Raw genomic sequence first — 15,877 nt, forward strand, 5'->3', positions numbered from 1 at the left:
TATTCCAAATAAAATGATAGTTAAGTGTGTGGCATATATCAGTTTATGCTAATTCCTCAATAATCTGACACTATCTAGCTGAAGTCATTGCCAAAAACATTTGAATGCACACATCTTAGAATTCTACATGTCCCTTTTTTTTATAAGTTAAGGTTATCCACTTAGAAGCACCAAAACTCTTTCACTGTAATCATTTTAATTGAGAGTAGAACTCGAATGAGTTGCCTGGAGCCCTTTCTTCTTAGACAAAGAACCCTAAATATATGTGATCTTTAATTAGGGCAGATACTGTTTACTGATATCCCATTGATCCAGAACATCTGAATTTTTGTAAATTTATATCTACTTTTCTTTTTTTTTCCTGTCTTCTTTCTTACAAAGATCAACACTTAATTATTCAGCCAACATTTACCAAATTCCCCTGTTGATGGAACATGGCACCAAGTGTTGGAGAAGAGGCAAATCAACAGGCGCTTTGCCTGCAAGAATCGTATAGTCTAGTGTCAGCTTAGACAGAGAATCACAGCATGGAAGGGATTTTTGAGATCCTGTAGTGGTCTAGCATCTTATTTGACACATGGACAAACCAAAGACAAAGAAGATAAAGTCTTTACTGTCACTGAAAGAATGAAGCAAAGCCTCAGTTCTCACCCAGTTCCCCATCTAGTACCCTTACGCTGGAGCTACCTTGATTCCATGCACAGAGTATGTTCTAACAGACACCACCTTCCAGAGTATTATTCCTAATCTTTAATGAGCTGAAAAATAAGATGGACAAGCAAATTTAAACTGTGGCTTAAATAAAAGTAAATAGATTGCGAGTGAGAACCTGGCAAACTGTTCTACTTATAAGGAGCTTAACCAGAGTGGACTTTGAGACCTCTGTTTCAGCTGCCGACACCTTTTTGTTTATTTTTGGTTCCCAGCTAGTTTCCAAAGCATTGTGGTTACCAGAGAAATAAGCACTTCTCTACTTAAAGTGTGAACTCTTTTGTGAATGGCCTGTCTACTGAGTAGTCTCCTTAGTGTGGGTTGTTCTGGAGAATTCAGTATACACAGATGGTGCATTAATGAAAGAAGACTGTTTCTGAAAGTGAATGTTTAGGACTCTTAACTGAGTTGTTGTTCTTGTAAATAACTCTTGAGGCCATATTTTTTTCCCTGTGGTAAAATGCCTCAACTTGATACACAAAATAGCACTCAACACAAAAAATTTCATATGTAATCTAATATATATTTGACATAAACAATACAATAACTTGAATTTTTTAATCTCTGATCTCAATAACTTTTGTTACCTTAAATTTAATTTGAACTATAGTTAGTTGCATATATTTTAGTGATTAGACTAATCCCTTGAATTTTATTAAGGAAATTATAACATAGGCTATTTGAGTATATAAATTATAGTATATTTGATAAAGTAAAATCTCATTAATAACATGTTATTAATTCAGCACAATCAATACACATTTTCTAATTTTTAAGGAAGAAACAGATCTTTTCTCTTTCTCTAGCTTATTTTTTTCAAATATACTGTAAATTAACAATACTAATCAGGATATTAACAGTGCTAATCACAAAATATGTGAGAGCAGACTTTTTAAAGTACTCAGGAGCATTTTAAAAACTCTTATTTACATCAAATATTGTCTAATTTAAAATCTTTTGTTCCTATTAATTTAAAAGGTCTCTAGGGAAATAGACAAGGTGATACTCATTCAACCTTATGTGAGTTGCCATGTTATTGAAACTAATAAATCAACGTCTTTTAAAATATTTTATAATTTAGACTTTTTACTAATACATACTGATGATAATTATTCTGGATTAGTAAGGATTTACTAAATTTGCAAATGTAAATACTTCCATATATATGCTACTTTAATCTGAGATAAATTATTTAAACAATATTGAATACTCACAGCAACAAATTGGTTATTTTCTAATTTAATGATGTCTCCCACTTTGACATTCATCCATTTTTCATTCTGTAGTCTAAAAACAAAAATAAAATTAATTTTATTCAAGAATGAAGAATCGAAAGTATAACCAAGGGAATGTATTCACAATGTAGCATCATATAACAGAGGAAGCAGACAAGACTTTCCTAGTATGTTAAATTCAAAATGGTCTTACATTAACACGGGAACAAAGGCCCAGAGAGGTTAAGTGATTGGTCAAAGATACCCAGTGAGTTAGTGGTACTCCTGGGCTAAAGTCAAATGCTAAGCTCTTGGCTGAGCACTCTTTCCACCACCTATGGTGCCAGCTTTATGCAGCAGCTATGAAATCTCAGTAAATTTTAGTCACTGACATTCTTTTCAAACTCTTGATTAATAAATACAGAAACATCATTGCCATTGCCTCAGAAGTCTATTTAACTGGAGGCAAGAAAGCAAAGGAGACAGTGGCAAGGTAGAACAACAGCTAAAATGCAAGTAAAACGAAAAATATGTTAAACTCTGGAAAGGACAAGAACAACAAAGCATGATAAAAGAAGCCTTGGAAGATTGAATGAGAAAGACTACCTACAAACCAGCACTGAGGCTGAAGGACAGGCTTGGTGGTATTCTAACAGGACAGCAGCTCAGAATAGAGAACAACACAGTCAACCTACTGCACTGCTTTCTGTGCAGGTCATGTATATGATGGAGCCCCAAGACCACCCTCCACCCAGTTCAAAGGGGTTTATTATGAAAAGCTATTGTGTCCATTGAATTTGGCCCCTGATGATAAGTTAGTCAGGGCTGCCCAAAACCAGACAGGCCCTCTGGATACAGACCACCTGGGCCAGTATACCATGATGCTAATCATTCCTTCTGAAATTCTCTGAAATGTAAACCAGCTTTGTTTTCCAACTTGGAAGTTTTCATCACATTTCTTTCTCAGAGATTCCCTTCTAAGAGAAAAGGCTGGGATGGGTAGAGCAGGTTTGCCCAACAAGTTGAGGTGGACAGGTTAATTTCATTGTACTTTTAAAAAAAATAACCTAATTTACTTGTTTTATAGGCTGGAAAATAGTTTTAAATATTTATTCAACTGTGAAATATGCCTCACACTATCAACTCTGCTGGATCATTTGGCTTAAACACTCAAAGAATTTTTCTTTAATACAGATCCAAGTACATGCTGTTCTGGAAATTTTTCAATTGCAGTATTTTCATCTCTAGCCAGAATGCAATCATTTTTCCAGTGCTACACTTTTCTGAACTTTATCTAGTTTGACAACAATAGAAGAATCTAGGAAGCCTTCTAAATCTCATTTATCTTTACAGGTATGAATTATGTGCTGGTTAATTTCTCCTAGAGACACCTCCTCTGGCACCTGAGTGACACTTCTCAGCAAACTTCATCTTAGAAAAAATGGGCATGAGTGGACGGCGAAGGCTATTGTGTCATTTTTGGAAACTGCACTGCTACCAAATTGCCTTGAAGTCTCTACTGAAAGTGCACCTGTGTCAGGAAGAAGTCAAGATGATATTGCATTTTATTTCCAAACTCTTATTCTTCCAACTTGTATAGCACAAGCTCTAGGAAGGATTATACAAGAAACAGTAGGCAGTAGTCCTGGATGTTGACGCCGAGCCTAGCACAATCCAAACTACTTCATCAATAACCTTTACAATGGACAATTAGACACACTTTTCAGGTTTGTGGACAGAACCCTAACAAGAAGAAAGCATGGTCTTACAAAGTAAGACCATGAGAGGAAATTGTCTTATGATTTGACAAAGTTATCAGAAACTGAACGAAGAGTAAGAAAAAGAAGCACAAAATAGGTTATTTTAAAGAGGAGAAAGTAACACTCTACAAATGTAACTAGAGTTTACAGAAAAAGAGCCTGGAGATATTGGTAAACCACAGGCTGTGTGAGATGCCTTGCTTAACCTCTGATGTGAATATATTCCTGTAGAACAATCAGTATGTACAATACAATCAGAGGAGTTTTTACGTTATCCCCTATTCTGTCAAATATTAATATATATAACTGCACTTAACTAGGAACTCAGAGATACATTTAACAAGCACTAAGGGTCATAGCAACAGAAGTACCCAAACTTGCTGAATAAGCATAAACTGATAAAGACCTATAAACAAATTTAAATAATCTATATTTTGAATCCAATCATTTTTCTTGTCCTACCTACAACCACCACCGACAATAATACATAAAAAATATCCCAGCAGAACTGGAGGGTCAGACAAAATGATTTGCTTTAAAACTCATCTTCAAAATATTTCTAGACTTCTAAAATTTTAGCTTGTATGGTGATTGGGTTTTGTCACCAACTTGAAACATGAAAGCAGACACTCCCTGGCTCTACATGTGTCATGCAGCTGTTCTCAGGGTTCATGTTTAAAGCAATCTTGCACCATAGCTCTTCTAGAGGGACATAGGCTGGCCTTTTGGGCTGTGAAAGTGACACTGGCTCCAGACTCAGCACCTTCAAACTTTGCTTTTGCCACTGTCAAAAGGTAAAAGCTCCTGTAGATGAATTGCAGTATATGAATATTCTGAAAAGAAAGGAGAAGTTATAAGATTTTAAAATGTGGCTCAATTTTCAGCATCATATAATTATTTCAGAGTATAAAACTCTGACATCATCTAGGTAATGCTTCTTAGAATCCGTTTTTTTAAATACATATGGGATAATAAGATAGCCTTTACCTTAGCAAACTCACAAGCCAATTGCTAAATAAGCCAAAATCCAAGTAAAAAATTCCTAAAATTTAAATTCCAAAGGCACCATAAAACATATGGAGTTTAACTGCCACACAACAGCAACGAGAATTATTTGAAGCAAATTTTTTAAAAATATGCCACTATATATCTACTCTCAGAACTCTGAGTTCTAAGAAAAGGAGGTAAGAGATAGCAACTGCAACTAATAATTTCTGATAAACTGGTCTGAACCTGCTTCTTCCTGATGAGGCATAGCATACTAAGAGCTGCTAGACTTCACTGTAAATCTCCTTGAGAAAATGCAAGTCTGAGAGTGACGTAGCACCTATCACGCTCCATGTCACTAGACTATTGCTTTCAGAAGCTGAAAATCAAGTGTTGACCCTAAGCAACACTTTTGGAAGCAATATTCCAAGTGCACTGCTAAAGCTTAAGAAACAAAAGAGGGATTTTCAATGGGTTCATCAAGGTCATCCTTTCCATGTTCTAATGCTCCTGATTTCCCATCAGCAACATGGATTCCTGAAAAGGGGATTTCCTCACAAGCTACAGAAGTGTTGGGGTACTAGAGAGAGTAGATAATAAAGGTCAATATAATTGACCTCCCCAATTAACCAATCAATCCACTTAACACTGAGCTTGGTTTCTTCTTTAATCTCAAGCACGTGTCGGCCTTATAACACTCAAAAGTATTCCCTTGCTCATACACTTTTTTTGTTCACCACTCGATCCTGAGGACTTAGAATAATGCCTAGTTCACAGCAGGCACTCAATAAGTATGCAGTGAATGAATGATAAATAAATTAAGGAGTATAGAATCATTATTTCCAAAAACATTTGTTGAACAATAGCATTTGCGTGAATGTCTAATAAGAATTATAGCATCCCATGTTTATTTAGTGCTTACTGCATTCCAGGGACTGAAGTGATCCCTTCATGTATAGGGCACCAAATAAAATAAATAACACCTCAATTAAATTTGAATTTCAGATAAACAACAAATTATTTTTAGTATATATTCCATGAAATATTTGGGACACATTTATATAAAAACATTATTATTGTTTATCTGAAATCCAAATTTAAATAGAGTCTTAGATTTTAATTTGCTACATCTGGCAACACTATTCATGTATCTTATCTCATTTAATCCTCACAATAGCCCTAGAGATAGGTATTGTTTTGACTTCCATTTTACGGAATAGGACACTAAGGGTCATAGAAATTGAGATCTTTGCCCTATTTTGCAGTATCTATCAAAAGTTTAAATGACCACATACTTTGAAAACTGATCCTACAGGTACTCAAATATGAATGTACCAGGATATTTATTGCAGCATTATTTGTAGCAGAAATTGATTAGAAGCCACGAAAATGTCCATCAATAGGAATTAGATAGATGTACAATGAAACACTTATTTAATCATGGTTCATTGACTCAATGGAATATAGTGCAGCCACTGAAAAGGGTAAGGTAGGTCTACATGTGCTAATATGAAATATGCTGTAAGTTACATTATTAGGAAATATAAAAAGAAGTAAGTGCATGTAGGATATATCATACATTTTTATAGGCATAGAAAATTTCTTGAAAGATACACAAGAAACTACTGTGGTTGACAATAGAGAAAGAAAATGAACAGGGAAATTGGGATGGAAGAGAGACTTTGTTTCCATTTTATGTTCTTTTGTACTGTTTAAATTATTTGGCATTACACATATTAGTATTTTAATGGCCAACTGGAAAGAAGAATAGAAGCAGAAAGAAGTAATAGAAGAAAACTTGGCCAAGGTCACATGTAAGTGGCAGGTCTGGGACCAGAACCCAAGTTTGTCTGGTTACAAAGCCCATGCTCTTAATAAATCTATATTTATTGTTCCTTTTTACTTTATTTCCCAGAGTAATTATGTATTACCTATATAGAAAAAGATTGGACCCTAAGGAGCTGAAAGGACCCAATCATGGCAACAGTGCACACCCCCAGCATTTAAAACCAGTTGATCCAAAGACAGCTTGCAATCATGATCCCCTGACACAAACACTCAGTGGACAGCAGCAGTTTCTGGTTCTTTTCAATCCCAGTACCATCAGAGCTGCGCTAGAGGAAAACATACAGCTTGGCCCTAATCCCCTAATAACAGACTGGTGAACAGGATCTCACTACGTTGAGAATGAACATAACGCTCATGTCTTTGGAATCTATTTATTTTAAAGAATGCAGATGTTTCCCTTTTTTCTCCATTCTTCTTAGCAAAATGCTTATGCTGAGGCAAAATCACACAGGGAGGTCTCTGGTCAGCTGCTGAAGATGCTCTCTCACCAATTTTGCCAGGGAGGAGGTTGAAAATAAGAGATGATGAAAGATGTAGTGCTATAGCATGGAGAATTTAGTTTAACAATTTGCTGAGAAAAAGTAATCAATCTTACAGATACCCTGCCTAATTTATATAAATCCTATTGTGCATTATTCAGATGCAGAAATAGACACACAATTTAGCCTTCCTATTTTGAAAACAAAATTATCAACTCACTAAGTTTTACCTGAACAATAAGCCTGCTGAATGTTTTACGGGAAAGGTATTCTCTTTCATCATTTTCCTAAACTGAAACCCTTGCCCAAATGAGCCTCCTAAGACTCTACACCTTCTGTAGATTCTTAGTAGGATTCTGTGAATAGATGGCTATAGATTATGAAGACACAGGAATTGAGAAGAAAATGATTTCAAAGAAAGACAATTCCATCTGTTCTCCCTTATGAAAGCTAGAGGAAATATCTTAGATTGACCATGGAGAAAACAGAGCTATTGGTCTAGGTTGAATTCCTAGGTAGTAGATTTAGAGGGAGATTTATGTATAAGAGGTTGATTGGCAAGTTCTCTTGGGATTAACACCTGTAAGAGAGGAAAGAAACACTGCTGGACAGAGGGAGCAGTTGGGCTGTTGATGTAGCCACAAGAAAAGCCACAGTCAAGACCACGGAGAGCTCTGGAGCTGGAACAGGCCTTTAAATTTTAAATAAGATCAAGGGGACCAGGACTTTATACCATGGCATGATTCAGTTACTGGATGCAGGATGACCCCAGAAAGGAGGAGTGTCCTTAAGGAAAACACTCTCGCCAGCCAAGGGCAATTCCCAGAGAGGGCTGCCAGCTGAAGGTTATATGTGGGCAGCACTCCTGACAGCTGGGAAAATATGTTCTGCAGTCCTAAGGGGGGACGTGGGTGGCACAGCAAAACATCCACTACAAACTGAGAGCCCATTCCCAGCTTTGCTATGGACATCTTCATGTATTTATAACATTCCCTTGAGGGGCAGCGGGCAGGGGAGGTCTCACTTTGTTGCCCAGGCTGGTCTTGAACTCCTGGCTTCAAGTGATTTTCCCACCTCAGCCTCCCAAAGTGCTGAGATTACAGGTGTGAACCATTATTCCTTTTTTAATTCTAAGCTCCACCTTTCTACCATTTCAATTTCAATACTATAAAGTTAATGCAGGCAAGCTGCCATGAATCTTTGTGCTTCCCCAATCCAAGTTTAAAACTTTTGGGGAAAACAAATCTGTAAAATCTTAGGTCATCTGATTCACCTCCTTTGCCAACAGTAGAATAAAGTTGGGAGATACATTTCTAGTACCTATCTATTAAATATATTCTACAGATAACCACCGACTACCTAACTATCCTAAGAACAATGTCTATAGGAAAAAATCACTGTTCCTGAAATCTTTCTTACATGAAGAACATATTTTGATTTAAAAAATGTACAATCACCTCAGCCCAAGTAGATCAACTATTCTCTTCATCTAAGTGGCCACATATTATTTTGAAAAATCAGAGAATTCACTCTTACTAAGCTTAATAGCAAATAATTCTCCCCTTTTTGAAAAAAACACAAATACCCCAAAAGAAGATAGTTTCCAATGGAGAAGAAAACCTGGATATCTTAGTTCCAGCATAAAAGGCCTATGTTATATTTTTTCATTGCCTCTAGTGATAGTCTCAATCAATTTGCCCATATAGAGCCAAGTGAAGAGATAACCTAATGTCTCTTAAACCAGAAAAAATATTGGCTGCCTTACATGTCAACCAATAATACAAGCCACAGCAACACAGACAAAGCGAAAGTGTTGCTCAATGGTGTGATGTGGTTTGTTCTGGCCAGAAAACCTAACATTCTGGAAACAGCATTTCTGATTTTACAGCACAAAGTACAATTAAACATATCACTGGAATATCAGGAGTTTATTTACTTATTAGGTTTGCAGTAATACTGTCCCAAAACTTTTTAAGAAAATTTCAAAATGTCACCTTAAAACAAGTTGTAATGTTTATGATCCCTAGTTCCTCAAAAATGGGATAGCATATAAGTTGAATTCTTTTTTTTTTTTTTTTTTTTGAGACAGAGTCTCACTCTGTCATCCAGGCTGGAGTGCAGTGGCGCCATCTTGGCTCACTGCACCCTTGACCTCCTGGGTTCAAACTATTCTCGTGCCTCAGCAGCCTGAGTAGCTGGGATTACAGACATGCATCACCACATCTGGCTAATTTTTGTATTTTTAGTAGAGACAGCGTTTCGCCATGTTGGCCAGGCTGGTCTTGAACTCCTGGCCTCAAGTGATCTGCCCACCTCAGCCTCCCAAAGTGCTGGGGTTACAGGCATGAGCCACCAAGCTTGGCCCTAGAATTATTAATGAGTTGATCACTGGCATATGCGATATCATCACCCTGCATTAATGAGTTTAAGACCACTCTTATGTGTACAAAACGACCCCTCTAATCTAGACACCATGCTGAGTGTCAGAGCTGCAAGTGGAATCAGATACAGACTGTGGTTATCAAAAAACCTGGAGACTAGTGGAAAAATCTAAGTCTGGCTCTTAAATAACCACAACTAAACTATCTCTGTCTTCTGATACCTGGAGTAGGTGGATATTCTTCCCGTCAACAATGAAGAATACCTGCACTTCAGAATGACCTCAGTGTAAGATTGTTTGCCATATAGCTGTCATCAAAAGTCCAGTGAGAAAACTGATAGACCAGAAAGACTGTCTAATAAAGGATATATTAACTTTCATTTCTCAAGATATTCCAAGCTTTGTCCCCATAAATGGTGAGCTCATCAGAAAACTATATGCCTGGACTGTATTATTCTGGTCCCTCTAGGCTTGTCTTCTCAGAATCATAACTTAACATTATGCCAACAGATTTCAGTCAGGATTTATTTATAATCATGGGTAAAATATCTCTACTCTCTGAAGCTTCAACCATTATGTCACTTACATTTTTCTCAGGACCAGGATAAACCTTCTTCCTTACAATTACCAGAGTACTTCCTGTCATTAGACCCTCAGCTTTGTACCCTCAGCACCTTCATTATGAGGAGAAACAAAGTTCGAGTCAATGTAAATCCATGAATGACAATTCTTGATGGGTCATTTAAACAAAAACCAGGAAATTTTATAGTAAGACTCTGTCCTTTGAGGATGACTTTTTAGGAACAATCTTGACACTTGCAGAAACCAAATTCTGTTGAGAATGGACCAGAAATTGGAATTTAACTTTTACACCTTTAAAGAAGAGAATATTGGCCCCCTTGTTTATGAAGGAAATGATGTAGCATAGTAGAAGAGTACATGTTGTAGAACTGGAAAACATGCACTTGAGTCGAAGCTTCGGAACCAACCAGCCTTCAGGCAAGATATTGATTGAGACTGGAATTACCTGCTATGACCTACCAAAATTGGCTCTTATCAACCCCTCAGAATGTCTTTATTCAGAAAACTGAGGTCTTTAAAATGCCACTAACCCACCTAACATTTAAACACCTGTCTTTCATGACATTTTTTACTTTCAGATGAAATAGATTCATTAAAGTGTTTTGTAAACTGTAAAATAATATATACATTTAAAATACTGTGACTATTTTTTATTATTATGAAGCACCTCATTATAAGGATTGTACATTCTGATTTTGATTTCAAGTCTTCAAAAGAGCTATCTGCACTCACTTTCTCTACTTCTTGACTGTCCATGCTTTCTCCAATCAGGATTTTGTCTCCATTCTTCCAACTGCAACCTCTCTGGTCATCCTGTATGTTACTAAATCCAATGATCAGTTCTCAATCTTCACTTTATTTATCACAGTTGGCCACCCCTTCTTTCTTCAAACCCTTTCTTTGTTTTAACTCCAGAACATCCAAGTAGTTTTCCTCTTATTAGTCACTGCTTCTCACACCCTTAGCCAGCCCTTTCTCTTTTGCCCATCTTCAAACTTTAGAGTGCCTGAGAGCTAGAGTTCCTCTCTCCACTATGTAGGGCCCAGAATCTTCATCCAAGGTGGCCAAATGACTTTTTTTTTTTTTTAAACAGGGTCTCTGTTGCCCAGACTGGAGTGCAGTGGCATGATCTCTGCTTGCTGCAGCCTTGAATTTCCAGGCATCAATCCTCCCTCCTCAGCCTCCTGAGTAGCTGGGACTGCAGGTGCACACCATCGTGCCTGGCTAATTTTTATATTTTTAGTAGAAATGGGGTTTTGCCCAGTTGCCCAGGTTGGTCTCAAACTTCTGCTCTCAAGTGATCTGCTTGCCTTGGCCTCCCAAAGTGCTGAGATTATAGGCATAGGCCACTGTAACAGGCCTTGGATGAGTTTTTTTTTTTTTAGATGGAATTTTTTTCTTGTTGCCCAGGCAGGATGGAGTGCAATGGCGCAGTCTCGGCTCACTGCAACCTCCACCTCCCAGGTTCAAGCAATTGTCCTGCCTCAGCCTCCCAAGCAGCTGGGATTACAGGCGCCCACCACCACGCCTGGCTAATTTTTTTGTATTTTTAGCAGAGACAGGGTTTCACCGTGTTGGCCAGGCTGGTCTCAAACTCCTGACCTCAGGTGATCTGCCCGCCTCAGCCTCCCAAAGTGTGATGACTTTTAAATTATATCTTCAGCCCACACCTCTCCCCTAAGCTTCAGTAATGCATTCCTCTACAGAATGACTAATATCTTGATAGAATTCTGGTTTCCTAGACCAGGCAGAAAACCACCACCACCACCACATGCTTCTTCCCCAGTTTTCTCCATCTTGGAACCTCAGCCAGCAACTAGGTTTCCTGATGCCTCTCTTCATACCCACCCAGTACAGCAACATATTGCCTCTGCCCTCAAAATACATCTCAGTCTGTGGTTATTAGGTGATATTTATTAAGGAACTACTGCTATTTTGTCAAATGTAGTAATGGTAGTATGGCTAAATATATTTAAGTCCTTATATGTTCAAGATAAATACTAAAGTTTTGATAGATAACAGAATATGACATATAGGATTTGCTTTTAAAATACCCCAGAAAATAAAATAATAAAAATGGATACAAAATAGCAAGAAGTATGCAAGTATACAAGAATAGCAAGTTGCTGCAGCTGGGTAATACATAGAAAAGGATTCATTGTACTGTTCTATTTGTGTGTACATGTGTGTCTGAAAATCCACGAGTGATGGTGATTATGATAGATAGACAGACAGACAGACAGATAGATAGATGATAGATAGACAGATGATTCTACTTCTGTTTATGTCCTTCACTGCTAACACTCAAGTCCACGGCATCATCATCATACCTGGACAAGAGTAGAAAACAAAATTTGTCACTGTCTTTCTGCTCTTGTCTCTCTCTGCTCTCTACTGTCTACACAGAAGCCAGCGAAATCTTTTTATTGTTCATATAATTTTCCTGCTGAAAACCCTCCAGTGGCTTCTCATTACATTTAACATAAAATTGGAATTCTCTATCACTACCTCTAGGAATTGGCTCTTGCCAGCCCTTCAGCACTCTCCTTTATCACAATACTCTAGCCACAGTAGACATCTTACTGTCAGGTTCATTTCCACCTTGGAGCTTTTATACTTGTTGTTTCTTCTATCCAAGATCTTGGCATGGCTAGCTGCCTCTCAGTTCAAATATTACCTCTTCAAGGGGGCTTCTCTGGTCACCCTCTTTAAAATCATCTCCCCATCTTCCATCCCATCACTCTCTATCCTATTACCCTATTTCATTTTCTTTGTTGTACTTACAACTACTTGAAATCATGTTATTTATTTACATTTTGTTTATTATGTGTCTTCCACACTAGAATGTTGTTCACTAGGGCAGGGATTTATCTGGCCTCCTCATTTCTGTATCCTTAGTACATAGGAGAGTGCGTGGCACATATTAGGGGCTCAATACATATTGGTGAATGAATATTTGAACAGATTAGCTATTTATGTGATCACTCATAATGTGTGCATACCATATTTAGTTCTAGAGCTGACATGAGTAATAGTTTCACAAGGTTATGTCTCCTGGGAAGACCCTAAGAAAGTGTAACAAAGCTAACGACAAAGTGTGGAAAGAGGGTAAGGACAGGATGAATCATTGTAAGGCAAAGGATAACGGTTTAGACAATAAAAGAAATAAATAAAAACTTTTTTCCAAAAGAAAAAAGTGGAAAGCAAAATTGCATATATTGCATGGGCTCTTTTGCATATACGTATACTTGCCAAAAAAAATGCAACAACAAGGGATAATACATTTCCCTAAAAAGTAGACTTTTTACTTTTCTGAATTTTTCACATTTTTAGTTGATAAATTTTAGATAAAAACTCACTTCTCAGAAGCCTCCTTTGTTCCCCAGACTGGCCTAAGTACCCCGTCTTTAGTGCTTCCGTTGAGGTCCATCCACACATCCATCCTCCTATACATTATATTGAAACTAAAAACTTGGTTATCTCCCTCCCCTACAAACTGTGAGTTATGAAAACAGAAATGCTATGTTAATCATCTTGGGCACATGGGAGATACTCAATATTTGCAGAAATAATATAGACCTAAAGATTCCTCTGATTCAGAGCACCCATGCTATGTCTGCTCTTAACAATGCTGGGACAATAATTCAAATGACCCCAACAAAATTGGCTCTATTATTGAGGCTTATCGCTTTTTCCAATTCAAGCCAATAGGATTAGAGTATAAGCAGGAACTGTGACACCCTCTCCTGGCCCAACCTATGACATGAACTAGAGTGCCCCAAAAAATCCTCTATTTCCAGACCCATCAGGTCTGGGTAAACCTGGCCTCTGGTGAAGGTCCTAAATCTGTTTCCCCATGCCCCGTTGACCATAGTAAGTCCCTGGAACAGGGAAAAGCCTTGGGCTCAGGGATGGTATATCAAATGGCAGTTCCATTTCTCATATTTTAGGAATGAGATGGATAAGAAAGACCTTCTAATGCAATCCCTTCATTATTCATTGGCACTACTCAAACCCCAAAATCTCTAGGTTGTTTTTCTACTCCCTGGATATATATCTATATGACAATTTTTTTGCCTGGAGTAGACTCCATTTTTCTCTATTAGGAAGATGAAAACTTTCTGCCAGAAAGTTGCCCTTTTAATTACTTTCTGGAAAACACTCTAAGTTATGTGCTCCACCCAGCTCCAGGATGAAGTTTTTCTGCTTAATAGCAATGACAGGCTGGCCTCATACTCCTCCAAGCCCTCTCTGCTTTTTAGCGATCAAGGGGTTTCAAGACCTTATGGTCTTATTTATAGTCTGTAAAAATATGTCTAAATATATGTATAAGCAATCTTCTCTATTCTGAATTCCTTTCTTAATCACAAGAGCCACTACTGGGAACGATATTTTCAATTTGGTTAATCAGGAGATTTCATGCCAGGGATCGTGACCATAATTAGGTACCTTTGGGTAAAATTTTTATTAGTTTGACATTATCAGTACCAGATTTGAAATTTAACACCAGCAAATCTGCAGGCCAATTATAAGCATTTATACCACAGTCCTTTGCATATTTGTTTGCATAAACTCTAATCCCTACATTTTTAGGCATCTATTACTCTAAAATGCTCCCTATTTAATAGGGCCTCTGTTGCTTATTGTTTTCCTATCATTCTTTTCATCTCAATTCCAGTGTTCTTTCTTCTTCATCCTTAGAAAGAGAGTAAGAAATGAGATACACAGCAAAGACAAAATTTAGAATACAGAGAAAGCAAGAAAAAAGAATCTAAAGACAGCCACCAAAACAGAATGAAAGGTGTCCCTGGTAACCTAGTGTGGAAAGCATGACAGCATCTCTTCACCTCTGCACCCACAAAAAATTGAGACCAAAGGCAAAAAAAAAAAAAAAAAAAAAAAGCCTTTTTAAACTATAATGAAGAATCAGGTGAAAAAGAGAAAGCCTAATAAAGAAAATAGGACATATGCTGAAAAATATTTCTCAAAATGAGAAGTGATACTCTAGTACATTAGTTATCTGATGGGGTGCAAATTAAGGAAGCCATGTACCTTTTCACATTTTTTATTTGTCTTGTTCTTACTGGAAAATTAGGTTCTATTATTTTTAAAAATATTAACATATTATCACTCAAGTTTCAAAGGAAGGATTAAATGAATAAAAGTAAATTCCCATAAAAGTTATGCATCTAGCAGTTTAGCTATGGTTCTGTGACCCCAAAACTTATTTCTAACAAAGCAAGCATTTGCAGAGCTTAGTTCTCACGGGGGTTAAGTCTGGATTTGTCCACCCTGGACAGACAGAGAGAGTAAACAGATTGTATGATAGAGGTAGGTAATTTCCAACAGATACTTAATAACTGAGCCTAGAAAGAAAAAACCTCAGCTCTTCCCTTTTGGCAGAGCTTTAAATTTTTTTTCACATTTTGAAACTATTTACAGTTCATATGGTTTCCAGACCTACTCTCCAAAACCAAGGGCACCATCCCCTGCCTGGGTCTCTCAGCGCTCCACATGTGATTTCTCAGGCAGCCAGCCAGATGAGCATTTGATTTGAAAATGAAGCCTTAAATTTAGCAGTGTGAAAGGGGAAAGCATGTAAGAACACAAATGCCTGGAAAGGGGCAAGGTAACCAGATGAGGCCAGCTGGGTGAACATTCTTCATCATCCAGGTAATTCAGAAAGTGCCGCTGCAAGGGAAATGTCCACTGCAAACCCCAGCAAGTCTATTTCTGCTTCTCCACCAGGTGTCTAGGGCTGCCTGTCACATTTTTGCTTGTCCAACGTGCTGCAACCTGGGGGCAGCTGCGAATGAAACAGCAAGCATTGCTTCAAATCATATCTTGAGCTCTGCTAATTAAGAAATGAAGTCCAGGCAGACCTAAATCTTTCCCTTTCCTTAAGTGTCAGACTCT

At 37.5% G+C, this 15,877-nt stretch overlaps 1 protein-coding gene across 13 annotated transcripts in view; it reads right to left on the reverse strand.

Moving 5' to 3' along the window:
- ATP8B4 (ATPase phospholipid transporting 8B4 (putative)) overlaps window positions 1–15,877 on the reverse strand; it is a 337,888-nt gene that overhangs the window by 163,839 nt on the left and 158,172 nt on the right. For all 13 annotated transcript variants that reach the window (XR_010123815.1, XM_063652222.1, XM_063652224.1 and 10 more), the window contains one exon: window positions 1,926–1,998. Coding sequence is in view for 12 of the 13 variants with exons in the window: in XM_063652222.1 (XP_063508292.1) it covers window positions 1,926–1,998 (73 nt within the window). In the remaining variant the exon portion in view is untranslated. The remainder of the gene's footprint in view (window positions 1–1,925; window positions 1,999–15,877) is intronic.

Source organism: Pongo pygmaeus, chromosome 16 (assembly GCF_028885625.2).
Source record: "Pongo pygmaeus isolate AG05252 chromosome 16, NHGRI_mPonPyg2-v2.0_pri, whole genome shotgun sequence".
NCBI classification, from domain to species: Eukaryota; Metazoa; Chordata; class Mammalia; order Primates; family Hominidae; genus Pongo; species Pongo pygmaeus.